The sequence below is a fragment of the Kwoniella bestiolae genome, chromosome 2 (assembly GCF_000512585.2).
Source record: "Kwoniella bestiolae CBS 10118 chromosome 2, complete sequence".
NCBI lineage: Eukaryota > Fungi > Basidiomycota > Tremellomycetes > Tremellales > Cryptococcaceae > Kwoniella > Kwoniella bestiolae.
Window position 1 is genome coordinate 341616 of NC_089242.1, and position 27984 is coordinate 369599.

The following is a 27984-nucleotide window of genomic DNA, read 5'->3' on the forward strand; positions in this document are numbered from 1 at the left end:
TGAGTGATATGGTATGATATGCTGTGTGTATGTGGTTTGATATATAAAGAGGACAAGAGATCAATGCGCCTGAATTGCGTGGTAAAGCCGCCAAGAATAGACAATAGCAGATGATTGCAAGGCACCATATAAAAATACGTAATACCAACCGGGATCAATCCGATAAATCAGTCGCGTGATATCGCCTGCTCAACTGTATGTTCAGAGATACATGGTTTCGCATAGTACTCTACTCTACTCTGTACACTCTAAGATCCAAATCTATATACAATCTATAGTCACCCATCAAAATACAAGATTTACAACAAGATACAATACTCCCTCCTTACTTTCTAACTATTTCCTACCATACCTATACAAATCACCTCGTACTACCACGTCCAAACCCAATTCATCATTCACATCCAAATGACTAACTCGATGCTCATACACTCGATTTAACGGATTATCATCTCTTTCGGGTGTATCGTCCAATCCTGGTATCTGAGTAGTGGGCGGTACAAGCGGTTCACCGGAAATGACAGACCAAGCTTTGATCCTTCTATCAGAGGTTGAGGCGAATAACGTTTTATCGTCTGGGGAAGTTGCCAATGCCTATACCATTATCATTAAGATTCAGCAGATTGTTCTACTAAACAGTCTTGAAGCTAAACTTACAACGCTAGAATGGAAAGTGTTGAAATGCCCTTCAAACACTTTCAGAGGCTTATCGCCATACCTCACATCGAAAAGTAACATCTATATGATATTCAAGATATCAATATACCGTTAGATCATCCCCCAGTACCAAAATGACCCACCTCATGGCTCATCCCGCTGACTACCAGACCCCAAGGTACAGCCGAGTCCTGTAACCTTTTCACTCCCACCACAGCCTTCCCTTTCAACGTACTAGCCACGATATTCGAGTTTCTAGGACTTGTTCTTAGATCTTCTAGCGTGACATTACCAGACCTCTGACCTGCGAAAACTAGATCACGAGATGTTTGATGGACTGCCAATGCGTCGGATTGGAGTCTACGCGGGAAAGAGCGAAGTGAAGAAGTGTAATTGATCGTTGTGAGGGATTTTGCGCCGCCTAAGTGTGAAAGACGAGAGATCAGCGGATACCACAACAGAGTATTCAGGTAGTTGAGCGAGATATTTCAAGTATACTAGGATGAGATCCAGGTATAACCCTCACTTACCTAGAGTACAGACATCATCAAAACTACTGACCCCGTAGATCTCAGCTCTATGTAGATCCAGCTCCGAATGAGTCATGAAAACGTGATCCAGCAATTCTGGATCCCTCTTGAAGAGGTGTAGATGCGGTTCAGATCCACCAGCGATGGCTCTGAAGTGTGTGGGTGAGATCAGCTTGCTTCGCGAACGAGAATAGAGTCTTAGAAAGCCGATCATACGAGGCAATCGAACTCACATCATAGTCAGGCGTGGTATGTCACAGTGCATCCCTACGAGCTGTACATAAGAGGAAAAATCAGTATTATTCCCGGTTGCAGAGGATCGAAGTTCAATGGAGGAAAAGGAAGGTATATTAATTGAGTTGCTCGTATAGGTTGGCTCAATAAGCTGGCTCAATAAGCGAGGGGAGAGATGATACGGGCAGGGAGACTCACGTTCTGAGCGCATACCGAGAAGATCGCAGTATTTCCATTCTTATGATGCATTATGACTTTCCCATGATCGGTCGTTGCGTAATAAGCTTCGTCTCCGAATGTCTGTAGGATGCATAATGAAATCAGCATAAGCCGTGGAAGAGCATTCTATCAGTCAATGTCCAAACAGACCAAACGCTAGATATGTCCTTCAAACCTTAGGAGACGAATGTGATTTAGATTGAGCGGAAGTGGAATGGGAAGTGGAAGTGGAAGAGCTGCAAACATACCTTATAAGAAGTGATAATCTCCCCATGACATCCACAAGCATGATGTTCCACGTCCAATTCCAAATTACTCAATATCTGATTCTGAAATCTGTATCATCCCGAAGCATTCATCAGCTACGGTACTCTCGGTTGGACCTCATCAACCTGATTAAGCCTGAACCCAAACCCATAAACCGAATTAAGCACTCACGCCAAATTCCTATCCTGACCTCCCACACCACCATACCCAATTCCAAATCTACCTTTCCTGATCCTCCCGACCCTATCCAACATCCTCTTATCCCCATAATCCAGCGATGTCGACCCACTGCGTGATCTCTTCATCGCATGGGCAAAACAGTCAGGTTGGGGTATAGTGAGTTGCTCGAAATTACGCATCTGGTAGTTTCGTCGATATGGGATTTGTGATTGGGTATATGAATGATCGGATCGCCTATACTGGGCCCTAGCGCTGGCTTCTTGCGATCTTTGAGGATATGATCCAGATCCTCTTTGATTTGAATTTTGGTTATCACTCCTACTCCCACCATGTTGCGAATTGGAACTGGGATGGCTGATATTGTACTGTCCCCTCCATCTCGATTCTGATGGTTGTCCCAATCTAGAGGAAGACGACGGTCCAGCTCTCGAAGGAGGAAGAGGGGGTAGGTTCCGATTATAAGATGGTCCAGAGGAAGGAAGAGGTCTCGTATCTTCCTCTGTGGGGTTAACTATCGGACCCTTCGGAGTGGGGAAATACCTATTTCGGATCGGGTCGAAGGTCATCCCGGGGAGAGTACCGAGTGGACCTGACATGCTGGGATATGACTTTAGACAAGAGGGAAGATCAGGATAGGGCCAAGAGTCGAGGTTGTTATACCGATAAGATCAAGATCGATATCATCGATTCATACAGATGTGATCTTATGTAGTTTTCGGTGTAGAATAGGGATGATTGAGTCAAGAGTTGCAAGGATGTCAAGTGGAGATGATCAATCAGTCTTCCTTGATCAATCTTTGATGTACAAAAGTCCTCATCCTCGTTTTTAACGTCGTCTTCGTTCAGCTCCGACGATTAGACCGGTGGCAAAAACAACAAACCACGTGGGAAATACGTGCAATCCATTCGGAACTTGCGCTCGGACCGTTATATAAGCATTTCATTTCTCTCATTCCATCAGCGATAAACGATGAACGATGAACGATGATTGAAAGATAAACTTAATGGTTGAACATCCATAAGCATAGCATAGTCAAAGACAACTATCAACCTCGACTATAGCCCGTCCTCATCCCACACAGCTCTCATTCTCACTTGTCTCCCTCAACCTCAACGGAAGGACACCCCCTACCGCACCACCACGATGTCCCAACCCACCCAAGCGCAAATCTTCGCAGCCCTCTCAGCGCAATCATCAGGGTCCTTCAAACGTTCCCAACCGTCCACCTCGACGTTCGAATCGCTAGGTCCCGACGCCCTCAACCAACTGACCACTTCAGATGGTATCAAGGGAAAGAAGACCAATTCGAGAAGGTTAATTTGTCCTAGGGACGGATGTGGGAGTGTTATCTTGTTGGAGGGGGTGGGGGAGTTGATAGAGGTTGAAGGGGAGGTGGTGGGTTCATGTCTGCTCATATCCCGTTCATCACGATGAATTACTTGTTTCAACACACATTTTTGCATCTATGATTTTCATTTCCTGTCATTATGCATCTTCATCATATCGTTGATCAAATGGAATCTTTAACTATCGTATACAAGACATGATCAATACTAAACCATTTCCCTATACAGCTCCCACACGACCCCACCTCGCCCTTTGCCTCCCCCTCCTCTCCCTCCCCGCAATATTACTGGCTCATCCCCACCGGTCCCTTCGCCTTCGAAAACATAGGATTCTCCCGTCCCGACAAGTCCAACCTCAACCCCTTACCCGCATTCACGCCGAAGGATATACCAGGAGAAATAGCGGGGAAAGTGAAATACTTGATTTGTGCGGAATGCGATTTGGGGCCTTTGGGGTGGAGTTTCGATGGAGGGAAGGCGGGGTGGTTGGATGTTAGGAGGTTGAGGTATGGGGAGGGGAAGTCATGATTCGAGGGTTAGGTGAGTTGTTAGGTCTTGCTATTGTATTACTTCATCTACATTAGCTGATCCGGTATGTATTGTCGATGTAGTATAATCACTGGGTTGATGGAAGAAGATGGGACTATGGGAGACGATTGTACACATATATAAATTGCATGATACATGGTACATGAGATACGAAAAGCACGATTGATGATGATGTATAAGATACAGACGAGTTATACGATACTATATATACATTAATCTGACTCACTTTCACCTTCACTTTCACTTTCGGTCATAAGTACTTCTTCTTCAATGATTCATTTGATGATCACCCTCAACCCCATCATCTACTCCTCACTCTTCTCATTACTTATCCCCCTACCCCACTCTACATCTCCCTCAACTCCTCAATCCTCTCACTAGCCTCGCTCTTCCCCATCCCTTCAACATTCTCTGCCCCAGTTCCCTTCTGCTTCTCAAGCACCTTGATAAACCCCTTCTGCTTGTCCGTGGCGGGATCGTCCCCCGTCGCCCAATTTTCGGGGTGGTCCAGGTGAGTGGGTGATCCAGGGATGGTATCGGTTTCGGTGGGTTTGGGGTAGGTCGCGCCTGAATCTGCTTCGACGGGGGGATGAGCTTCGTCGTAGGTTTGTTGGTTCGCTTTGGAGGTAGATGTGGAAGTGGAAGTACCATTCGATTTGGATGGAGTGGTATTGTCGTTAGAAGTTGAATCGTCAAGTTTCGGTTTCTTACTTGCTCGATCCTCCTTATCCTCAGATTTCGATCCATCAAATACCCCATCCAGAGTAGTTTGTTTTGGATCTTTCTCATCTTCATCTACGTCGATATCTTGAGAAGATACTAGCTCATCCTTCTCACTCTCCTGGGTAGACTTGATATCTTTCTTTCCTTCATCGTTTTCCTCGGAATTAGGATGTTCCTTCCTCTTCTCGCCGACTTGTCCCTTATCCTCTACCTTCTTCGCACTACTTTCCTTCTCTTCTTTCTCCTTCGTAGCACCAACGTCCCCTTTTTCCTCCTTATCTCCACCTTTTTCCTTCTCATGGTGGTGCGCCTCCACCCTCTCACCCTTCTTCAGCGAATCAATAATCTCACTCGCCTCGCTCTTCCCCAATTCGCCCTTCTCAATCCCCTCGTCAGGGACCAATCCCGGGTTCTGCTTCTCAAGCACAGCGATGAATCCTTTTTGCTTCTCTGTAGCTGGTTCGGAGCCTGTTGTCCATTGTTCGGGGTGGTCTAGGTGGTTTGAAGGGAGGGGCGGGAGGGAGGTGGGATCGGACATTGTGGTGTTCTTTTTGAGCTGGGGAGGTTAGATCAGCTGGATGCGCCTTTTTCCCTCGTCAGCTAATAGGGGTGGTATGGTGAAGGAGACTTACTGTTGTATGATTAGGAATAGCTTGAGGGATGGATCGAATGACGATAAGGTGGGAACAGAAAGGAAAAGAAGAAGAGAAAGCAGAAAAATGAGTCGACCCATATACACGCGTTTGAATTGACTGTACTGTTATGTTACTATACTGGTAATGTTCATCGATATGGTGACAGATCACACGCGTCAATCGATCGACGGGAGGTTACGTCATGGGTCCAAGTACAGTCACCTCCTCATTTGATCTTATGGTGGGTTGACTGGACCGTCGCGTCGTGGAATGCATGGTGTGTTATATGTTTGACCGAGTGATCCATGCTTCCTGTTACTCTCAAAATGATATTGTTCCTCATGCATATTGGAGTGTAGACAATGTCATTCAGGTTTTTGTCAAGTCATCTTTTGGCTTGAAGGGATGGACCATTGACAAATCAATGGATCGATCCTCGTGATCATATCGTGACCTTTCACACCCGCGCACTGCATCCTATATATGTAGGCATCAGAAGCTGCTTACAGACTAGTGATATGAACAAAAAGCTGCCTGCATATCCTCACTCTTACCCCTGTGATACGGATGTCGATCACCGCCACAACCGCTGCCACCGCTTAACTCTCATCTCAGCTTGTTCGCGTTTCACAATCAACCCTCCACCGTAAGAGAGAGATTTGACTAACTCTGCGGATCTTTCAACACTGCATACTTTGACTCATCATTCATTGACTCGCTATTTCAAGACCCACTCGACAATAGATAGCACAGTAGAGCATCAAAAATGGACTCGGATCCATGGGCAGACGCACCTTCCACCCCCAAACTTCCCTCTCTCCCCTCCAGTCCTGTATCAGCTCCAGCTCGAGCTTCAACAGCAGACGAACCACAATCACCTACACACCCCGCCGAAGCATCCTCGTCCTCACCCAAACTCACTCTAGCACCTCCACCTCCTCCAGACGACCCGGGAGAACCTGAGAAAGATGGATTCGACGATTTCGATGATTTCGATGTACCTGCTGGAGCTGGACCAAGCGGAGATGATGAGGGGTTTGGCGATTTTGGGGATTTCGAGGACGGTGACTTTGATGTGCCTGTTGATGGGATAGCGGGAGTTGGACTTGTGGATGAGCCTTCGGAACAGCAGGAGCGTTGGGTGAGCTTTACCGACTATTTGATTCGTGCACTGTGTAGATGGGGCATGGGGGTGTAGGGGTTTGAGCTGATACCAACGACTTATGTCCACACAGCACGCACTGAACCTCCGGCCTTTCCCACCCAAAGGAGAGCTTTTGGATCAACTATCGATTCTACTTTCCCCTCTATACTCCTCAAGCAACAATGAGGAAGATCTGACAAACGAACAACCAAGGATAGGGAATGGGTTATCTCAGGTGTTGGTTGGTGAATCGAGGTATGTCCCTACCATCTTTCGCTTCTTGGCTTCCTTGTCCTGTCAGAAACTCAAACCGGGACCGATAGCTAACGGGCAGTGATCCATGTGATAGCCGCGATGCATACGCTCAGTTGACTACTGCACCAATGTTGAAACCCCTCGACTGGACCAGGTCAAGGGTGAGAAGAGAACACCTGATATCTATGGGTGTACCAGTCAATCTAGATGAGGTATGTTCCCAGCCACCTATACATTACCCTTCATTCCCGACCTATCATCGCACCCACGGGAATTGTCAACTATCACATCATAATCTAACTTTGACCCTCTCCCACACGTACAGGTCGACTCCCACAGACTCTCAGCTCTCCCTCCATTACGCATAACCACCAACACCCACGCGCAAGATCGATCCATCCCCCGTAGAGCAGAATCCCTAGATGTTAATGGCGGCCGGTATAGTACTTCCCAAAAAGGCAAATCCAGAGAAGTATCACCAAATGCACAGACGGCTCCGAATAGTGCTGGTGTGATGAAAGGTGCGAGGGGGATTGGGAAGTATGGATTGGGGGGAAAGCCGGAATTTGATGGGGGGAAGGCGGAGGAGTATTGTGGGTTGGAGGAAGGTGAGTCGATAATTTCGCAATGCTTTCATTTAGAATGTAGCTTGAAAGGTGTGGCGCAGAGAAGTGAGATCAACTTGCAGCGGATATCAGGAAAAGACAGTATTCCGAGGTTGAGAGGGGAGAAGGGGGTACAGTCATGGTACAGAGCTGACTCAATGGTTCCCTTCACTTCACAGACCAACTATCTCTACTGCCTCTAGCGGCTCTACAGAAACTACAAGCCGACATCGCTCAGACGTCTGCTCTGGCCTCATTCAGACTAGCTTGGGAATTGCAGTTGAAAGATGCTCAGACGCAAGATGCAGCTACATAGTGAGTATTCTTGCAAACATCGTATAATACCCTTTGCCCTGCTCGGGGAACCTATTTCAATTGCTTCCCCTACGCCTCCGCTTGAATGGGACAATAAGTACTAATCCCCTTTCTAACACGTAGCAACGGCATGATATCCGAGCTCATCTCCAATGCCGCCAAAGTGAAATCCGCCCAGGTGTCATCAGGAGGTGTGTTCCGTAAATCATCTGTGAAGAGACCTCAGAGCGTTAGTGGGACTGTTACGCCTAGGAGGACGGGTAGTCCGGGTATGTGGTAGAGGATGATTTGCATGTATTCATTATTATCATAGCACTGATCTTTCAAATTCATCTTGTTCTTCTTAAGGGTTATCTGAGAATTGGATGAAAACTGCAAACTATGCATCGCTTACCGTGCTTGTCGATGCATGGTAAGCCACTCTCAAGACAACTGGCACAGCTTAGTGACAAAGGCATCTCACTCGGCCTTGATTGGTCACATACCGCACGACACCTCCCTTGTATCTGGACAGTGTCTCAAACAAACAGGGTGACGCATACGACAAGGTGCAGATCTCCCTTTGTTGAATGTATGCTGTCATATCGTTGGCCTCATGGATCCTTTCGACCCAGTCTGAGGTTGAACTGAAACGTAGACCACTTGTGCCATTTTTGGCCACCGATACTTCGTTGAGACTGCAATGACCGATTCTGAAAAGGCATATAAGCCAGGACATCTCTTGTGTTGGTAGATTCGTCTTCTCATACATGTGTAAATATACACATACCTCTATATCACATTCTGACCACCTCGAACGTGGACTCCAATGAGCTCAAGAAGAGGTCAAACCTCCTCCAACCAGACAGGTGGATCATCCAATTCCAGCGGCACTTTCTGTGATCCCGAGACGGAGAGAAAATACCTCTCAAAGATCTCCTCAGGTCATCAAGAATTGTCCGACTTCATATGTGGGAAGAGGCCAAATCCTCCTGCACCGAGTGACATAGCGCCCTTCTATATGGGTGGTGCTGCGGGCTGTAGACATGACCTCGACTTAGTCTCTGGGTCTTGGTCGATCGCGAAAATCCTATATGAGCGCTCAAAGTTGAGGTCCAAGTCTCTGTTGCCTCAGCAACTTTCCCCAAAAGCGAGGGACGAAGTTGGAAACATCCGGAGACAGCTGTTCCTCGGTTCTCAGGTGAATTGCGATTGTACCCAGCCTTTTCTCACTCATGGCCCGTCCAGTCACAATAGACAGACGCAGAACTTCACGCGATTAATGGAAAGTTTAGCTTTGAACCAGTCATCCACAAGTCGGAACACCATCTTTTATCTCCATTGGGAAAACCCCGACGACTGGCGAAGGAAGATGAACTGTAAGAAGCAAGATTGCGTGCAGTTCAGCGAGAGATGTCAGGACATCACGTTTAATTCCGATTCTTATACGACGATCAATAAGGACGACCATTTCAAGGCATACAGAGGACTCTGCATCAATATGTCTTCGGGGTTGATAGGCCACGAATATCAACATTCCAGCTGTGACAAGGATCCACACTACAAGACGGTGAACGATCCATCTTATCTTGAAGATCTGGAGCGCATCCATTCGTTTAGAGGGAGAACTAACTTATCGGTGAATGAAGCGGCAGAGTTGAGCCAAAGATGCGATAGGAGGAGAAGGATCTGGACGGAGAATCATACAGGAGCGAACTCTCATCATCTGAATCTTACACCACGCGAAGAGAGAGTTTTCGATTGATCTTCCATGACAGAACCTAACACTTATTCGACGTATATATGTACTGTATGCATTCTATCAAACCGCCACATGCCTATCCAATACATATTCAGCCTTCTTTCACCTCATCTCCACATCCCAATGCCTATCTACCCCTTCGAAAAGTGATCGTATCCTAGCCTCGCGATCATGGGAATTCACCATCTCTCCTTATTATCTCTACTCTCGCTGCCCCTCCTGCCCGAGCCCAAATCCCTCCTCAACCTCTCCCCAAAAGGCGACATAGCCCCAGCCCTAGCGATAATCGTAACATCATCCCCCGAAGCAGAGGCGAACGAGCCCCTCCTCGAACCAGGCGCGCTGTTAGTCCCATTTCCCAAAGCCCTCCCGAGCGGACTACTCCCCCTTGAAATATTATGCCCGTTCCCGACAGAGTTCACGTTGAGTAACGAAGCCCGTCTCCTCTTCTCGTTCCCGCTCAGCGAATTCTCGCCGGTCCATTCCCTGCCCAAGGGGGGAATATCGGGAAGGGCCATAGGTTGCGGTAAGGCTGCAGACTCGCGCTTGACGAATACTGGTGCGAGGCTGGATGGTTTGGGCGGGAGGGAGGGGGGCAAATTCTTGGGGAGGGGGAGGGAGCCGGGGAATGGTTCGATTTCGGGCGAATTGGAGTTGGATCGATCATTAGAGATTGAGATTCTGCGGTTGAGGGTCCCTTTGAGTGAGATGGGCTTCGGTTGGTGGAGCTGATCTGTACCTGTACCCTGTGTGTTGGGGAGAGGGAAAGGAGGAGCAAATGGATTAAGTTCTTTGGTTTCTCGGGAGAAGGAAGATGATCTCCTTATTGAGCTTAGGGAGGTGCTCGAGGAATTACTATTTGATCTAGACACTCTCCCACCCAGGTGAAGGGGAAGGGGATCGACCAGATTTTCTCGTGGACCAAGTCTGATACCTAGGTCCTGGAGCGAGGTAGTCGACGAGTTGACCGATCGGGGAAAGGTCGATAGGGGATGTTTGTCTTGGGGTTCTCTATCTTTATTTTTGGTCGGAGCCGCCTTATCTACAGAACCGGGCGAAGAAGATATCGAACCGCCCCCCGCAAAGGGATTACCGAAATCCACCAAGATCGGTAATTTATTCTCACCCCCCAAAGACTCGTCGTAAGACTTATAATGGAAAAGCGTCTCCGAATCCCTCGTACTTCCCCCAAAAGTATACTCATCCATACTTCCCCCCGAGGTCCTGGAGATAGTAGACCTATCACATGGATGCCTCACATCTCCTTCACGGGGGATGGGCAGATCCCTGGATATGGGCTGATTATCAAATAGACTGGAAGACTCCTCGGAGATACCCCAGTCGGAGTCTGAGAGAGCGATGGAACATCGCAGGATTGGGGTGAAGGAGCTGAGGGGTCGGGAGATCTTGCGCGGCCGGTGTTGAGGGTCGGTGGGAGTGGGGTTGGCTAGGGAGAGAAGGAATGATCGCCGGTAGGATATTGATTTAGAATTGGGGTTGGGGTTGTTGGGTGGATGTGGACTGTCGGGTGTTTATATTTGGGTTAGTCATTGGACGATGAAATGGGCATGTAGCAACGATGGGATAGGGAATAGGGGAGAAGATACTCACTTCGCCCCAACGGGTGAAATCGCTCTAGGAGAAGTAGCCAACATTCTTGAAGAATCAGTTATCTGAAGCCGGTAGGGCCGTAAAGCGTAATCTGAAGCTCAAAAAGTATCAATGAAAATGTAGCGAAATCGCAGGTTTTGTGTTCAGTCAATCCTATTTCTTGTTGAGTATATATGCTTATGTCGAGTAATTATGTATATTCATATGCAACGTGTTATGCCACAGATAATCGATCGATGATATACTAATCCAGGCTTTCCTTAGATTCCAAGCGATCCCAAATCATCTCAACTTTTGTTCCAACGTCAAAGACAAAGAATGGAAAGTCAACATTCATCACTGTCTACTCACTCCTTTCAGCTTACGATCTCGGCTAAAGGATGGTCAAGTCAATGATCCCAAGATTCAAGGGGTCAAGGTAATTGATTATCCCAAAGGACACACACATCCACCTTTGTACTCTGGTGAATGACGTAGCGATCGGTAAGTAGGCATCCTGGACTACCCATCAAACAGATAATTAGTGACCTCATTTTTCCATCTTATCTTGCATGCTTTCATCTCTTCTCATCCTCTACGGAAACCCAATCAACCAACCAATATATAGCTCATCAATTTTCATTCATCTCTACATCCCCCTCCAACGGATGAACGGAAAAGATATATCTAATAGTACATGAATTGCAATTGTCTTGTCATTTGACTTATAGGCCAGAGAAAGAAAGGAAAAGCGATTGAGTTGATGCTGGAAAGTGCTTTATGATCCATGACGCCAGTGCTGATATGAGTCCAAGTCGATCTAAGCATGAGTAAACCTGATTACCATAACACTCAGGTTATCTGTCGAGTAATTCGACATGGCGTGATCGAGCAGGTATTTCGAGGCGTCTTGAGGATCGGTAATGGTTCGAATGAGGTCTACTGCTTCTTGATCTTCACATACGTCCCAGAGCTGTTGGAGACAACGATAATTAGCCCTCCTCTGACGGTTGGACAGCTGAGACGATTAAAGGTTGATGTATCATGCAGGTGCCTCAGATGAGGTGTACTCACCCCGTCACAAGCAACAATCAAGAACTCATCTTGATCGTCCAAAGCAGTTTCCGTCGTATATGGTGAACCGACTACGAATTCCTTCATTGATGAATCACCGAGCGATCGAGTAACAGCGAGCACACCTGGAGATAGAGGCATCGTTAGTAAATAGATATATGGATGTACTCAACGTTATAACAGCTTACCATTGACACGGTTGTTCATCACGAAACCACCAGCATCGGTAATCCTCTTAGCTTCTTGAGCGTCCGAGCCTTTATGATCATACGTCAATCTAACAGCTTTACCACCTCGGCTACATCAAACCCATACATATCAGCTACTCTTTCCACAGGCAGGGTCAACAAGCTGATGACAGGACAACTCACCAGATGACAGCTCTAGCATCACCAACATTAGCCGTATAAAGCACTCTCTTCAAAGTAGGATCATTCGGATCTATAGCCTCGACCTTGGTCCCATCATCCGCTTTAATCACATCATCATCATCCTCCGCCAAAGCATTATCATCATCTTTGTTATTGCTTGATCCAGTGCCCGTAAGGGATTTAACGAAATCCTTGATTCTTCTACTGGACATTTTCCTAGCCATCGAACCGGAACTTGATGTCCTCGCAAATGGCGCACCCGCACCTCCCATCTGACCTGATGTACCTCCTCCCATTGATGATCTCCTTGATCCAGGCTGCATGGCAGTTTGAGCCTCCAACTCATCTTCACCTTTACCTTCCATCAGTCCCCGAGCTTGTAGGCCTTTATTGATGTACCCGCGCTTGTCTGATCCGTCTCCTCGCTCTAATCGCAGGAAGGCAGTGACGGCAGTACATCCAGATGAAGTTTTGCCCGCTTGAGCGAGGTGAGAGAGTCGCGAGTCGACGACGTGGAAGGTCTTGTTCATAAGGTCGGGAATGGGTTGGTCAGGGTGTGTGAGGATGGCATCGAGGAGGTACTGCAAAAATCGATATATCGTCAGCTCATACTTGCACCTCGGAGACGAGGATAAGAAGCGAGCTCACTTCATGGAAGTTCTGACCACACCATTCAGCAGCATGTTTACCTGCGTGGCCACTGCATAGCGCACACACAATGTCAGTTTGATGATGCGCTAATGAGATCATGAAGCGACTAGCTACTCACTCAAATACAGCAAAGTATCCTTGACCTTTTACACCCGCAAAGTCATATACGAAACTATGAGCATCCTCCATAGTCCTTCTACACCTCTTGTTCTTATCTTCGCTCACGCCGACTCGGAAAGTGACTTTACCAGGGAGTTGGTTATTTGTTTTTTCAGGGGAGGATTGTTTCTCTGTTACAGCGGGATGACGATTGAGTACCTGGAAGAACAGAAACAATCACGCAGTGTGAGTATTTACACCTGGACATGGTCAAGCGTAAGATGATGGATTGATCCGGCGGCGATGAAAACTCACTCCAAAAGTATCTTCACTGTCTGCGACGGTGATAGTCTTGCTCCTTGCGTTTGGACCATCACTCAGACCACCGGGTCGTTTGGGCATTTCAGGTGAAGTGGCAGGTGAGTCGTAATCTGAGATTGAGGTGGGAGTGGTGGTTTGTTGAGGTGATGTCACCGCGCTGTTGTGAGGCATTGATGTTGTATTGTGAGATTGGATGAGATAGATTAAATGATGGGTGATGTCGATGTTGAAAGGAGGCGATGAAATGTTGGGATTGGGTAAAGGTCGTGGTTATGTTACAGGTACGAGATTGATGACAAACAGTGTGATGGTGATGAACAAGGATCAAAGCGCATTATATCATATTCATCAGTATACAACATATCTTTGACATTATACCATCACAAGGTGAACTCACATTCCACCTTGACCCATGGCTGCTGAATTGGCTATTGATTTAATCATAAAGTCAGATACTCTTCTATTCCACTTGGTCTTGTTATTATTACTGTTGCCGTTTGACATATGATGAATGATGGGGTGTGTATGGTCAAGTATGAGAAGGAGAGGCGAAGCTGATTTATGATTATACAAATATAGTAATTACTGATTGACAAGTAAAGATGAAACCGACACGTACAGTCATTCTTGGATTGAGTATTAGAGGACACGAGGTCAGCTAATTTGGGATGATCGGGATGTGCCCTTGATAATGAGCTTTGCGAAGAGTTGTTGTCGTTATTGGACAGCATGGTGTGATCTGAATTTTTGTGGACCTAGATCTGATCTCCAAGTAGGAGAGTGGAGGTAGTCCGATGTGAGAGGATTCAAGTGAGCTGAGCTGAGCTAAGCAGGAAAGGAGAGAGGGGGAGGAAGTCGTGTGTGGTATGGTATGTGGTATGGTAACGATAGCCTTCGGTCACCTCGGCGAGCGGTAAGAACGAGGTTGTCGTGATAGATCAAGTCGGTCCGTTGTTTGGTGGAGTGAGTGGTGGAAATGAGAATTGATTCCGTTCTCGTTCTGGTTCTTGATAGAGCAGTCGTCTCCAAGTATGTTATGAACGATATGGCTATTCGGTTGAAATGAAGAGTATGATGTTCAATCTGACTATATAGCTGCACTGGAATGGAATGGGATGAGCTGGTGAGTCACGCTGATGGTATGTGAGATGGATGATGACGATGGGTTGATTCTAATTAAAAAGGTTCATCCTGCACAGAGATGTATATAGTGGGAGTAGCGCGTCATCTTCTTCTCTTCCCCATACAGAATAACGTTACCGCGCACTATATCGTAGTACCGTAATGTACCGCTTTCGGTCTCATATGGTACATGCCACGCTCTATCGCGGTGATCAACCTTATCACAACAGTTCTTCTGTAAGGTTGAATAATAACACGTCATGCCCTCCCCACCGGTAGATTGAATCTGCTGAATAACCGGGTATACGATTGGATTAAATTAAATTGGCGGTTGAATGATAAATCCGACTGAGAGGTTTGACCGGTTACACTGTAGCGTCAAAGTACAAGATATATAATCACCCTCCCTGTCCCATCTCATCTTTCATATCTCTTCTCCCAATCAGTATACTCAGAGATACCCCAGCTATTCATATACCATTCCCCTCCTTCTCCGCTACTCCTAGAAAACAAGATATCCAAACCCACTCCCACAATGTCAGACGAAGGTTCAGAGCTAGAGATATCCTCGGGCAAACAGACCGTTGATCCCATAAAATCTTTCTTGTCTGGTGGATTCGGTGGAATATCCTGCGTATTGGTCGGACATCCGTTCGATTTGACGAAAACGAGATTACAGACTGCTGCTCCTGGGACGTATACAGGTGCGATCGATGTGGTTAGGAAGACGGTAGCTCAGGATGGTATACGGGGGTGAGTACTCCTGTCTTTCTTTCAAATGGATCTAGCTGTATCTCGCAAGCACTCATTATCATGTATCTATAACATCTACAACCGGAGTGAGAACTGACATGATAATTTTCAATATGTAGTATGTACAGAGGTATCACACCTCCTATCTTAGGTGTCACTCCCATCTTCGCAATTTCCTTCTGGGTAAGCTTGAGCTCCTGTTAGACCTGTCTGAGCTAGCTCTGCCATGCTTACTGGATTTCTGTCTTACTTTCAGGGATACGACCTTGGTAAACGACTAGTCTACTCCCTAACACCAGACAGGACATCCCAGACATTATCAATACCCGAACTAGCCTTTGCGGGTGGATTCAGTGCCATCCCCGCTACGCTCGTTGCTGCTCCGGCGGAACGTGTCAAGGTGCTTCTACAGGTAAGCTTGTAGCTAGCCAAGTAAATGGGGGTGATAAGCTGACGATTGATCAATGTTGGACGATAGGTCCAAGGTCAAGGTGGTTCATCGATGTATTCAGGCCCCATAGACGTGGTCAGGAAATTATACGCCGAAGGTGGTTTGAGAAGTTTGTTTAGAGGTACGATCGCTACCCTCGCTCGAGACGGGCCAGGAAGTGCAGTGTGAGTGTCTTTTTCAATATCGCTTATACTCCTTTTTAAGAAACTTCAATGGTAGACTTAAAGCTGATTTTGTATGGCGTTCGTAGATATTTTGCAACCTACGAATTACTGAAAAAACAACTATCATCTGCTCCTGAGACACTACCAAATGGTGAAAAAGCTCCTGCTCCTCCATTGTCCCTTCCTGCAATTATGGCTGCGGGCGGTACGGCCGGTGTGGCCATGTGGAGTTTGGCTATTCCTCCTGATGTGAGTGGTGGTTTTCTCTTCTGGTCGAGGGAATTCAGAAAGGGGAATCAAACGATCTCTCAATCATCCATACTATATACTAACGTTTCTCATGTAATAGACCATCAAATCACGTCTCCAGTCTGCACCTCACGGAACATACACCGGATTCATGGATTGCGCTAGAAAGCTGATAGCTGCGGATGGAGTCACGGCGCTGTGGAAGGGTTTCGGTCCTGCAATGGCTAGGGCTTTCCCCGCTAATGTGAGTACAGTCTTTCTTTTGGACAGTCTATCCCTGTTCGGAGTTGAGCCGAGGATCTGGCATGAGCAGGGACGATACTGATTCTTCGGTGAAACAGGCTGCTACCTTTGTGGGAGTGGAGTTGTCTCTCAAGGCTATGGAGAAGATGTGGTAGATGTTGCTGGGTTAATGGGTTAGAAGAGATTAGAATGGAAGATGATGGGACTACTTGGCATGAGATGATCCTTTCATGTGCCTTGCAATATACCTGGGTTTACTTGATTCGCACGATGGTATCAGTATTTGATGGAAAGTATGAATCACATTGGAAACATTCATTGACATTGCATCATACTACCACCTACTACATAACATATGACATAACATCGTATAATCAATTCCTCCCTAGCTGAATCACAGCATATCATACACATAATCTCTACCACCCACTTATCATACACTCCCGACCTAACAACTACTTCACCTTAGGCGTCTCAGTAACCCACTTAGGCCCCTTCCCCTTCCCCTTCTTCTTCTCACTTCCACCCAAAGAACTTCTCTTCTTCTTCTTCTCACCCGGTGTGGGAGTATTGACATTTACTTGCTCGGATTCTTTTGGTGCAGGTGTAGATGGGGTGGGGAGGAGCGATATTCTCTTTTTGGTCTTGACATCACCACCTTTGGGTGTAGGTGTATCTACCTTCTTTTTGGGAGGTACAGGGGTCGGGGTGGTAGTAGGGACAGGGGGTTTGGGAGGAGGTCGATCGAAGGAGGAGGAATTATACGCCCCATTCTGTTTGCTGGATTTGGATGAATCGGAGTCCGAGTCTGATTCTGATTCAGAGCTAGATGAAGAAGATGAGGAGTCGGAGTCGGAGTCGGGTTCGGAGTCAGAGGTGTCGGATGGACTGATTGGTCGTTTGGGTGGAGACGGCGAGGGAGCTTTGGTTTTGGTTTGAGGTGTAGGTTTTTTGCTTTTTGGCGTTCCTTTGGCTTTGGCTTTTGCTTTGGGTTCTGGATCTGCTGGTGACTTGGTAGATTTTGGTATTTCTACTTCGACCTTGTCCGTCACCTCCTTCTTCTTCTGTCTCGGCTTTGTTGTTTTCGGTGTTGATTCCGCAACCACCTCCCCTCCCCCATTCTGCTTCGACTTCACCTTACTCCCCACACCCGCACCAGTACCGCTCTCATTCACATGATCATTCTCCATACTACTAGACGATGGACCATTGAAGTCGCCCAGCCAGAAGGCAGCTGAGTTCCCCGTATTCTCATACATCACCGCCGAGTCCGGTACCCTCGCCTGCCTAGTGGAGAGATGTATCCTCTTTACTTTAACTTCTTTCCCCTTTTCCCCCTTCCTGCGAGATAGCGGCTGCTCGAACCATATGACAGGTAATGGATGGGAGAATATCGGTAGTTCTGCTTCCCTTCCATCCCCTTCACCGTTTTTATCGTCGATTCCGATACCTCCTGCTCTCTTCCTCTTTCGATTTTGGTTGAGGGGCGAGTCAAGAGAATATGGTGAGATTGTATTGGAAGAGACGGATGGGTGCATTAAATGATATTGGATGATTTGCTCTTCGCTGAATATTGGGGGTGTCACTATGGGCTGTTGTTTCTTCTTTCTGCCCGATTGCTTTGGCTTTGGGACCGCTACCGAGGGAGAGTCGAGATCATTTTGGATCGAAGAAGCTTCGGCTAGTGTTGCGGGTGGTGGGGGTGAGCTTTTAGGTTGTTCAGGTAAGGGTTTGGATTTGGAGTTGCTTGTAGTTTTGGTCTTGGCCATTTTGTATGATTGGTCTTGAGAGATAGGTATGAAGAGCTTGTGGGTAATGAGGAGGTTCGTTGGAAGAAAGGTCAATGCTCGTGGGTATTCGTGTTCGTAGACCTGAGCTTGAAAACGGTACTGAGCTTGGCAATAGGAGCACAATAGCGGAAGCTTATAAGTCGATTTCTACAACAGTCGGATGGAGACGATCTAACGCTTCTTAGAAGGTCTGAGAAGGAAGATGTACATGAGAATATCCAAAGCACAAGCTCTGATAACCTTTTTCTCTCTCGCCCTCTGCTCTGGTATCTGAAATCACAGAACGCGAAAAAAAGACAGAAATCAAGAACAAACATTACAAAAGTGGCATTACCATAATTCCTAATATCACTAATAGCGGCAAACAAGGAATAATGCCCTGAAATCGTAATGATCCATTACAGTAATTTGTAATGGCGTTGTCCGACCTTGTTCGAGGCACCGACAGACTATACGTCATATCGTTCGCAAGCTGATGAAAGAGAAAGTCGTGAGAAATCCATGTAGCACCTTTTGACACAACGTCATTTACCATCACCTCGTCTTCATCAAAACTTCTTCAAAGAGATATATAAAGTGGACAGCGGTCAGGTTCATCCCCCTCTTTCAGATAGTATGACAACCCCACCCAACCCCCAGCCTCAAAGAGTAACACGATCAATGTCGAACCATCCCCCCTCTACCGCAGCCCCACCACCAGCAGCGAACACTGCCCCCGGTCCACCCGTCCAATCGCGATCCACCTCGTTGGCTCACCATGAGGTAAACACCAATCCATTCAAAGTAGATTTCGTCATTCCCTATTCCATCTCCACTGAGAAATCCCAAGGTCAAGATAGGGCTGTAGCTCAACAGGAGATCAAACAGGGGTATGAAGCTTTATTGAGGACTTTGGAAGGTGAAGAGGGACTTAGGATTTCTAGTAGAGCTAGGCCTTCTAATAATAAGGATAAAGGACAGGAGGAGATTTGGGTGTTTGTTGGTGCGGAGGATGGGAAGATTACTGAGCTGGTGGAGAGGGAGAGGTGAGTGTTCTCGTACTCCACTCTTGTCCTTGCGACAACCGTCATGTCATCTGCCAATACTACGGATAGCATGGTATGTCATACGGTCTGATACTGATATCAATATATGCTTCAGATCCCTCGACCAAGCGCACAACCTCCCACCTCACTCCCACCCTATCCCTCCCTCCCCCTCCACCCGAATCAGACTGTTATATAACCTCTTGACCGCACCTGCGATCCAAGATGGTCTGGGTATAACTCCCAACCAGGGTAAATGGAAGAGAGTCAAGTCGATCATGGCGCTACATGATGAAGTGGCAGACAAGGAGTGGGTCGAGAGATGGACTACTGGAGGTGATTGGCGGATTGGTCTGTTGAAGGGTTTGGATGGGAAAGAGGGGCAGGGGCTGGGTGAACATGTAAGCTTGATCTCTCAACCAGCTTTTCATCATCGAGAATATCCGATGGGTTATCACGAGACCATTGCCTATGGTAGAACATCTCCCATGGATATTCCTCCTGCCTGCCACACGATGTGAAGAGCGACACTGATGTCTTACATTCGCATCGGCATAGCAACCACCCCCCGTCCATCTCTATTTCAACTTCCTAACCACCTATACCCTCTCCCTCCTCCCGCTGTCCGTCATCTCCACCCTATTCTACCTCCTCACCCCCTCAGACTCTTATCCACCATTATACGCCTTCGTCCTTTCAATCTATTCGACAGCATTCGTAGCCATCTGGCGAATCAAGGAGCGCAAACTCGCCATCAAATGGGGTACAAGAGGATGCGAGTCGGTGGCTGTCGGAAGGCTCCGTCCAGAGTATGTAGCGAATCTTGGATTAGACAAGAGGGAGAACAAAGAGGATGCGGTGGATGTGGTACAGGCTGGAAATGATATTAAACGAGATATCAAAGTTACCGCTTCTATCCCTATTATCATTGCTTGTGGTGTGGGATTAGGGGTGGTACTGTTGGGTATATTCATGCTTGAAGCGTTTGTGGGGCAAGCATACGATGGGTTCGGTAAAGAGGTTGTGGTGAGTTAATCTTTCAGCTATCCTCCAACAGTTTTTCAAAAAAAGATATAGCTGATATTGTTATCTTTGGACTGGCATAGCCCCTTCTGCCCACAGTCTTATTCGCCGTTGTCGTCCCTCAGATCGTTGCTGCCTATGGAAGTTTGGCAAGATCAATGGTGAAATGGGAAGACCACCCTACACCTGTTGGAGCTGAAAAGAGCTTGACAGCCAAGACTTTGTGAATAGTGTTCCTACTCAGCTAAGATTCTAACCTCGAAGGCAAATAAAACAAGCTGATACATCGATACAGTGCGATGAATGCTATCGTAGCTTATCTCGGTCTATTCTTATCTGCGTAAGTTGGAGGGCCATGTGTAGAGATATTGAATCTAGCTTACCAGCGTCCCTGTAGATACGTCTACGTCCCCTTTGGATCGTTCATTATGGCTCGAGTACAGCACAGGCTGACCAAGCAAGAGACTGTCTCTGTGTCTGATACGCCTGAAAAGGCTGGCCTGGGTCCAAGGACCAGTGGGAAACAACAGAAGGGAATCAAAGCTGGAAGATTGAAGGGGCAATTGTTTGCTTGTGAGTTCGCTGGCATGGATGAGTTAAAGGGTTGAGCTGACTGTCGCTTTGATTGTTATAGATACTGTCACTAATCAAGGTTCGTCGCAGATATACATTCATACATTCTTCTCACAGAAGTGATGGATACTGATGGGTCGGTGTGACATAGTGATCAATGCCTTCCTCGAACTTGGTCTACCATTCATCATGCGTTTTGTAGATGACTGGCGAGCGGGCAAAACCACTATCAAGGAAACCATCCAGAAGAGAGGTAATACCGATGCTTCGGAGAAGATTCCTCAAAATGATGAGGAGGTAGAGAAGAGGTTCTTGGAGAAAGTCGAAAGGGAATTGGCTTTACCTGATTATTCTTTGTTCAGTGGGTATCCTCTTTGCCAAATGCTGATAAACTCCAAGATAGCAAGGAAGATCGGAAAGATGTTTAATTCGTTTGCTGACCGAGAGATATGTCTATTCTTCTTCTCAGCCGACTACGCAGAGATGGTCACTCAATTCGGATACGTTACTATCTGGTCTATCGTTTGGCCTCTCGCACCTGTCTTTGCGTTGGTCAACAATTACGTCGAACTTCGGAGTGACGCTTTGAAGATCTGTAAGCATGTTAGAAGACCTGTGGGAGATAGAGTCGAGACTATTGGATCATGGTTGGAGACTTTGGTGTGTGGCTTATTACCTCAGTTGCAAGCCCACCAGAAACGCAGACGAATAACAACACCTCGACGTCACGAGAGCTGTAGTGTTTGGCCTCGTTACTACGATCAAAGCTGACACTCCATCTTTTCTCAATATGTCACAGAGTATCATCTCATGGATCGGCGCCATTACAAATTCCACCTTAATCTACCTTTTCCGACCCACCTCGTACAACGCCGACCAAACTCCTAATCCCAACCTGACCCCTATCCCAGGTTCAGCCTCCCTCCACCACATGATAGACCAATACAACATCTCTCATAACCTCAAGACCGTCTTACCTCTCTTAATCCCCCTTGGACTGATCGCGTTGACGGCATCTCACGGGTATATAATCCTCCGATGGATCGTCGATGGCTTGTCAGAGAGATTGTTATGGAGGAACAGTGAGGAGGAGAGGTTGGTGCAGAAGTTGAATGCTAATCAACGACAAGCGAATTTGAGCAATGATTCTCCTGGTAAGAGGGAGAAACCCAGGGTGTGGGAGAGAGATGAGAGGATGGAGGGGTTCTGGAATGGTGGGGTTGAGGGTGGGAGGGAGATTGGGAGGGTGTTGAAAGCTGAGTAATGAAGAGAACAGTGGAGTTGCCGATGAGGAAAGATTATGTAACGATGAAGGAATCGGAGGTGGAGATGACAGATGACAGATGACAGATGAAACACGGACGATGTGACTTGGAGACGAGACGAAAATGAAGATGCGGTATCATTCATACACGATAAGGTATAACGAATGAATAAGTACATGAGATTAAGCGGACTCGATGTTTTCTGTGTAATTCTGCTAAATGTCAACCAGTTGGGCATCTTTTGTGGTGTGTGGGGTGGAATTGACATTTTGTTTTAAACGAGAGAAGTGCACTTTTCCGAGGTAAGAGGATAGATAATACAGCACATGATGCTCGAAGGATACATGGTGGTATAACGTATGGAACATCATGGTGGTCAACGGAAAGAATAATGTACAAATGACAATGCTACATGATTTACAGTATCTGACATCTACAGTTACACGTAAACAGCCAAGTACAAGAAACAGAAAGGAGTTCCAGTGGTTTCGGCCTCGATCTCAAGACGACTTTCTAGTATGATTGATTGATTGGTTGGCTGGTAAACAGTCGATCGAAGTGGAACGTCTCTACGAGCTGACATTGATCCATCTCCAAGGCTCTTCAATATACCTCTTCCAAGTCTCAGTGAACGCAATCAACTCTGCGCCTTCAAGCTACAACCCAGTTAACAAGTCAGTATGCTGTACTACTAGTACCGAAGTGTGGATCAGCTGGTCCTAAAGGGAAACTCACAATCCTATGATCCCCACTCCACCCTACACCAGCTCTCAGAACAGCCCTCATCCCTCCATCCCGCACTTCATTCTCATCCATATCCCATACCGACCTTCCAGCAGTTGCATCGCCATTCGCCCTGACCCACTCCATGTCCCACCTCGCTCGACCCACCGCGCAAATTGCCAAACCCCCACCGGGAGGTAAGATTGGCATGGCGCCTTTCGCTTCGCCCAGACCGCCTACGGAGGAGATGGTTAGGTTGGCTGGGGTGGATGGTTTGTTTGGTGCGTGTCGGAGGGAATGGAGGTGAGATGTGATCGCCGAGAGGGGGGTGGAGGGGGAAAGGGAAGGGAGAGAGGGAGTGAGGAGACCGTATTTTGGGTCTGTAAGATGATGTCAGATATCAGATACGGGTTCATATATGCGGGTTTGACCATTCTGTGTGTACAGAAAATTGTTGTATCCTGCGCAATTTGGACATATCGGAAAGACTGCACTCACCAGAAACAGCCACCCCTATCACCCCATCTCTGGCAACCTCCAACCACCTCTCCCCCTCCCGCTCTTTCACCCTACTTCGCATGATCGGATGTTCCTGCAAAGCCAAAATCAACCCTTTGACCAGGAAGCTCAGTACCGTAGTCTTCTGCTTCTCCTCTTCTATGGGATTGACCACCAGGGACGACGGGATGTCAGATGCGAGGTAGCCGTTCGCGTTCTTTCCTTTCGTGGTCATGGGAGGTGGGTTGGAGGCTTTCAAGTATGGGAGGAGAGAGGTAAGGTTGAGTGTGTGGGAGTATCTGCAATGTCAATTAGCAAGTCAGCTTCATTCGTCTTCTAGTACAGTGTACAAAACTTATGACAATGATAATGAAAGATGTCATGGAAGACACTTGTACCAAACACACGACGACATGGACAAGGACAAGACTTCTGACCTACCCGAAATGAGGTATCTTCCCCTGCTCACCCAACGCCCTAAACATGATCTTCCTCGTCCTCCCAAATTCCACCCTAGTATATTCGGGCGAATCAGTCCTGTATATCTTCCCCTTATCCTTCTTCTCCTTAGGAGATTGTTCAGAAGAAGAAAGGGACGTCCCAGCATAATCCTCCAAATCCCCTTTGATAATCCTCCCATTCTCGCCTGTACCACGTATTATACCCAGATCAATACCCATCTTACCAGCCAAAGTCCGAATAGCAGGCGAAGCCTTACTTATCTTCTTGGTGTTGTCCTGGTCTTCTTCCGATCGATCTCGTCTAGCTTGGACGGGTGTATCGTGTTGAGTGGTAGGAGTGAGACGAGGAGGGGAAGGTAGGATGGAGGCCTCGCCTGATAGTTGGATAGGATCGTCTTCAGGGGTATGTAGGGGGTGTTTTCGGTTTTGGATGGTACTGCTGGATGATGGAGGTTGGTCTTGATCCTGAGATTCTTGCGATTTCTCCAGATTCTCGGTGAGGTGTTCAGCCTCGTTCACTTGTGGACTTTTACCCTGGCTCTGGTTCTGGCTCTGGGCTTGAGCGTGGTCCTCCTCATTCACTTGCGATACATGACCATCTCCTTCGGTCGGTTGGTTCGAGGTCACATCTTGAGCAGCAGTAAAACCACCGTCGTCGTCGTTCTCAGACGTGTGAATCTCGCACAGTACCTGACCGACTTTAACAGTCTCACCCGCAGATTTCTTTATCCCCCTGACGATCCCATCCGCGTGTGAGGTGAGCTCGACTCTATACATGAATACACGATTAGCTATCTTACTCAAGCGGCATATAAAAGGAGGATGAGTGGTGAAGTAACATGAACCATACTTGGCATCGTGATAACTGATAAAAGGGCAAACCACACTCACACGCTCTTATCGCTCTGGACTTCGCACAACGCATCAAACTCGCTTACTTCCTGTCCATCTTCAACATACCACCGTATAATCTCTACCTCGGTTATACCTTCTCCTATGTCGTGTAGCTTGAATGGGGAGATGGCAAGCTGCGGCACGGTAGAGTGGAAGGGACGTATGTTTGTTTGACAATGGGTGAGCCTAGTTGTAAAAGGGGGATAGCATTGTGCTGGGAAGGAGGTTCTTAAGCTTGATCTTGAGCTTGAGCTATAGGGTGAGGTATAGTTTGTGAAGTCACGCTGGCGAAGCGAGGTGTTTGATACGAGTCTTGGACGTTGATGGGTACATCGAACCAAGGTTATGGGTCGGAATCGGGCTCGGATCATTGTGAGTCAGTGGTGGTGCAGAGTTGAGATGGAATTGTTCATCAAGGATTGACAAGCATGGCTGAGATGAGAGCTAGACAAGTCGTCCTCTTACATCTTGTTATATCCCCATCGCATCGTTGCTTTGTCTGATATAATTCTCATCTCGATAGCTCATTCATCTGGTCATGTGTGAGTTGCGAGTGACTTACCGGCCGGAACATGACATGATATCATCCGGTTCAATCTACTCTACTCCGTAATCACATGATCATGTTCGATGTTACTCTCAAGAAATCATTCACGTGAATAAATCATAGTATGATAGTATTATACAGGATACATGAGTTTCATTCATACGTATTACTTTACTACTTTTGGATTGTTTTGACTTGAGAATTGATCATCACTACTAATTGCTACGTGTTCTATGTACACCGATGCGATGGGATGCGATGAGGAAAAAGAAAATTGACTATGAGAGCTATACAGAGAGGTACGATCAACCAGTAAAAGAAGAAAGATCCAATGAGAATGATTGATGATGATGACTGTGAAAGAAATCAGACGAATATGGATGTATGAGGGTGATTACCAGTACCAATCAGCGACGAGAAACGTGCACTCTGGTTCACAAAGAAACCTATCTTTAGTGTGCAGCCGCGGCGTAAGAAGGTGCACCGGCAGCGTTCGGATCGTGACCACCGGATGAAAGTCGAGGGATAGCGTTTTCGCCACCTTGATCAGTGTTGGTCTTGGTGTTGGACACATCACCACCGGGAGTGACCTCTTCGACCACACCCTTGGCTTTATCCGCAGTGGGACCAGCTTCTTTCTTGACGACTCGAGCGGCTCGTTGAGTGGCGTTGGCACCTTGTTCGACAGCTTCTCGGGCGATGTCGATACCTTGTTCAGCGACTCGTTGAGTGGTTTCACCAGCTTGTCGGATACCTTGTCGGGTGGCGTCCTCGACTTGTTGAGCGGTTAGTTGAGCTGCTTGAATACCTATGGCGAGTGGTGAATTAGCTTTGTAGTAGTACCCAGAAATGCTCACTAACCTCTTCGACCTTGCTCTTCAGCTTTAGCTTTGATCACACCGAACCATTCTCCAACATCGTGAGCTCTCTTGAAAGCCAATTCTCGGTATTCATCAACAGGAAGTCCAAGATCTTTAGCTTGGTCCTCGACAACGTGGGCAGTACCAGAAGCGATGCCGATAGCGTTGAGAGCGAGCGATTGGACGGCACTAACGGAAGCTTGTTCGATGACGACGGCGGTGTGTAATGCGGATAAAGTGACGTTACCGGCGGTGTGTAAGGCGGCTGTAGGGACATGAAGACCCATCTCGATAAGGTGTTGAGTTTGGTCGACAGGAAGGCCGATCGATCTTGCTTGGTCGGTGGCTTTATGAGCGGTGGAAGTAGTGAAATCGAGAGTACTGGATTACATCATTAGCTTCTTATCAAAAGTATAGCGGTAAAGTGAGAGAGGTATGGAAACTTTGACTCACGTTGTGACAGCTTGACCAATCTTCTCGCTCAACTTTTGAGCTTGTTTGATAGTCTCCGGGTAATGTTCACGATCGATTGAATGACCTCTGACTGAAGCCCAGCTTTCAGCCACAGCCGAAAGGGCGAGGTTTACGGGGTTTTCTTCTTTGTAAGAGTGTCGTTGGAAGAATCCGGTAACATTGGCGAGGATGAGCACAAGGAATGTTACTAGTGGTCGAAGGAGAAGGTATGGACTGTGAAGTCACGGTCTCACGTCAGCTCAATTCTTACATAATATCGTGAACGACTTGTGGATTCAATTTGTCAAAAGAAGACTCTTCACTCACAGTGCCTTCTCGATAAATGTTGCATCCCTTCTCTCAGTGGGACCAACTTGGCTTACAACGTATCTGATACCCTCGTTACCTCGTTGACCTTTAGCGGTAAGATGAAGCTCGGTATCGAAGATAGGTCGGAAGTGTTGCTTGTTGAGGAATTTGTTGATCGAGTCAGAGGCGGGAACCCAAGTGGGAAGAGTTGGGAGGTAGATAGTTCGCGAGAAGGCGAACTTGGCAATTTTGTTGCTGTAGTGGAAATGGATATTTATCAGCGTCGTTGATGAGGTCGAAACGGCGAATAGGAGAAGAGGTATAGGTAGGAGTAGCGGAGAGATAGTGTGGGGTATAGGTAGTGGAGCTGTAGCTGATATGAGAGAGGGTATACTCACTGTTCATCGTAGTGAGTATGACCAACCAAATGACTGTCGAAGGAAATGACAGAGCCAAGATTCAAGTACTTTTTGAACTCATTGAGACCTTGAAGGTGGATGCCTCGCGATTCATATACGACGTTGTCCTATTGATCATGCACTGTGAGCTGGTGAATTCGCGAGATATTGGGTGATATGAGATGAGAATACTCACCTCGAAGTATTGGTCAAGCGCATTACCGTATTGATCCCTGAGGGAGAGATTCACGTCAGCTCTTGTCACTGGCAGGGGGCCCGTGTAAATGGGTAGGAGAAGAAGGGACTGGAGCGATTATAGATTGAACAGCTGAAGCTAGGTGGATGGTGAAGGACCTCCCTACGCCAACTCGTACGGCGTAAGTGTGATGGTGGGTAAGAATAACTCACGGTTCAAGGGAAATCAACCTCTCAGCGACATTTCGAACCTCGTGAGAAACTCTGTCTGCTTCCATTGTGATATACTAGAGAGAGAAGTAAGATAAGGGAAGTACAAAAAGCTTCTTCTGTAAAGGTAGGAATAAGAAAAGACTAGTCTAGTCTAGTAGTACTACGAAATATACGAAGTGAGATGAAAGGATGAAGAAGACAAGAGAAAGAGAAAGAGGGATTGGTTGTCAAAAGGGAGTGTTATATACCTTTCTTTGCTGTATGGTTG

General features: G+C 47.1%; 12 protein-coding genes across 12 annotated transcripts; 5 read left to right on the forward strand and 7 right to left on the reverse strand.

The window, feature by feature from the left end:
• Positions 1-336: 336 nt before the first annotated feature.
• Positions 337-2683, reverse strand: I302_103269 (uncharacterized protein; the record flags this gene model as incomplete). Its single annotated transcript, XM_019188641.1, has 8 exons — positions 337-594; positions 658-738; positions 801-1078; positions 1188-1336; positions 1421-1461; positions 1620-1721; positions 1889-1976; positions 2079-2683. The coding sequence occupies 8 exons, from the start codon at positions 2681-2683 to the stop codon at positions 337-339; spliced, it is 1602 nt and encodes a 533-aa protein (XP_019048203.1).
• A 548-nt stretch (positions 2684-3231) lies between these two features.
• On the forward strand, positions 3232-3962 carry I302_103270 (uncharacterized protein; the record flags this gene model as incomplete). The annotated part of the gene is made up of 2 exons (XM_019188642.2): positions 3232-3483; positions 3663-3962. The coding sequence occupies 2 exons, from the start codon at positions 3232-3234 to the stop codon at positions 3960-3962; spliced, it is 552 nt and encodes a 183-aa protein (XP_019048204.2).
• A 367-nt stretch (positions 3963-4329) lies between these two features.
• On the reverse strand, positions 4330-5244 carry I302_103271 (uncharacterized protein; the record flags this gene model as incomplete). The annotated part of the gene is made up of 1 exon (XM_019188643.1): positions 4330-5244. The coding sequence occupies one exon, from the start codon at positions 5242-5244 to the stop codon at positions 4330-4332; it is 915 nt and encodes a 304-aa protein (XP_019048205.1).
• An 863-nt stretch (positions 5245-6107) lies between these two features.
• I302_103272 (uncharacterized protein) lies at positions 6108-7940 on the forward strand (the record flags this gene model as incomplete). The annotated part of the gene is made up of 6 exons (XM_065869642.1): positions 6108-6482; positions 6577-6740; positions 6835-6952; positions 7066-7348; positions 7525-7660; positions 7784-7940. The coding sequence occupies 6 exons, from the start codon at positions 6108-6110 to the stop codon at positions 7938-7940; spliced, it is 1233 nt and encodes a 410-aa protein (XP_065725714.1).
• A 528-nt stretch (positions 7941-8468) lies between these two features.
• Positions 8469-9022, forward strand: I302_103273 (uncharacterized protein; the record flags this gene model as incomplete). Its single annotated transcript, XM_019188645.1, has 2 exons — positions 8469-8840; positions 8897-9022. 2 exons carry the CDS (start codon positions 8469-8471, stop codon positions 9020-9022), a joined length of 498 nt encoding a protein of 165 aa, XP_019048207.1.
• A 558-nt stretch (positions 9023-9580) lies between these two features.
• I302_103274 (uncharacterized protein) lies at positions 9581-11056 on the reverse strand (the record flags this gene model as incomplete). Its single annotated transcript, XM_019188646.1, has 2 exons — positions 9581-10922; positions 11013-11056. 2 exons carry the CDS (start codon positions 11054-11056, stop codon positions 9581-9583), a joined length of 1386 nt encoding a protein of 461 aa, XP_019048208.1.
• A 755-nt stretch (positions 11057-11811) lies between these two features.
• Positions 11812-14238, reverse strand: I302_103275 (uncharacterized protein; the record flags this gene model as incomplete). The annotated part of the gene is made up of 9 exons (XM_019188647.2): positions 11812-11964; positions 12066-12190; positions 12254-12363; positions 12437-13017; positions 13085-13136; positions 13206-13405; positions 13502-13664; positions 13905-13935; positions 14127-14238. 9 exons carry the CDS (start codon positions 14236-14238, stop codon positions 11812-11814), a joined length of 1527 nt encoding a protein of 508 aa, XP_019048209.2.
• A 926-nt stretch (positions 14239-15164) lies between these two features.
• I302_103276 (uncharacterized protein) lies at positions 15165-16644 on the forward strand (the record flags this gene model as incomplete). The annotated part of the gene is made up of 7 exons (XM_019188648.1): positions 15165-15382; positions 15502-15565; positions 15639-15794; positions 15861-15997; positions 16084-16246; positions 16347-16490; positions 16588-16644. 7 exons carry the CDS (start codon positions 15165-15167, stop codon positions 16642-16644), a joined length of 939 nt encoding a protein of 312 aa, XP_019048210.1.
• A 300-nt stretch (positions 16645-16944) lies between these two features.
• On the reverse strand, positions 16945-18258 carry I302_103277 (uncharacterized protein; the record flags this gene model as incomplete). Its single annotated transcript, XM_019188649.1, has 1 exon — positions 16945-18258. One exon carries the CDS (start codon positions 18256-18258, stop codon positions 16945-16947), a length of 1314 nt encoding a protein of 437 aa, XP_019048211.1.
• Positions 18259-18894: 636 nt separating this feature from the next.
• Positions 18895-22164, forward strand: I302_103278 (uncharacterized protein; the record flags this gene model as incomplete). The annotated part of the gene is made up of 10 exons (XM_019188650.1): positions 18895-19304; positions 19420-19705; positions 19863-20330; positions 20411-20550; positions 20623-20667; positions 20725-20900; positions 20962-20979; positions 21052-21261; positions 21370-21560; positions 21700-22164. 10 exons carry the CDS (start codon positions 18895-18897, stop codon positions 22162-22164), a joined length of 2409 nt encoding a protein of 802 aa, XP_019048212.1.
• Positions 22165-22734: 570 nt separating this feature from the next.
• I302_103279 (uncharacterized protein) lies at positions 22735-25074 on the reverse strand (the record flags this gene model as incomplete). Its single annotated transcript, XM_019188651.1, has 6 exons — positions 22735-22821; positions 22901-23268; positions 23387-23685; positions 23828-24616; positions 24739-24927; positions 25025-25074. 6 exons carry the CDS (start codon positions 25072-25074, stop codon positions 22735-22737), a joined length of 1782 nt encoding a protein of 593 aa, XP_019048213.1.
• A 666-nt stretch (positions 25075-25740) lies between these two features.
• Positions 25741-27781, reverse strand: I302_103280 (uncharacterized protein; the record flags this gene model as incomplete). The annotated part of the gene is made up of 7 exons (XM_019188652.1): positions 25741-26096; positions 26150-26529; positions 26602-26835; positions 26929-27165; positions 27309-27436; positions 27505-27541; positions 27717-27781. The coding sequence occupies 7 exons, from the start codon at positions 27779-27781 to the stop codon at positions 25741-25743; spliced, it is 1437 nt and encodes a 478-aa protein (XP_019048214.1).
• Positions 27782-27984: the final 203 nt, after the last annotated feature.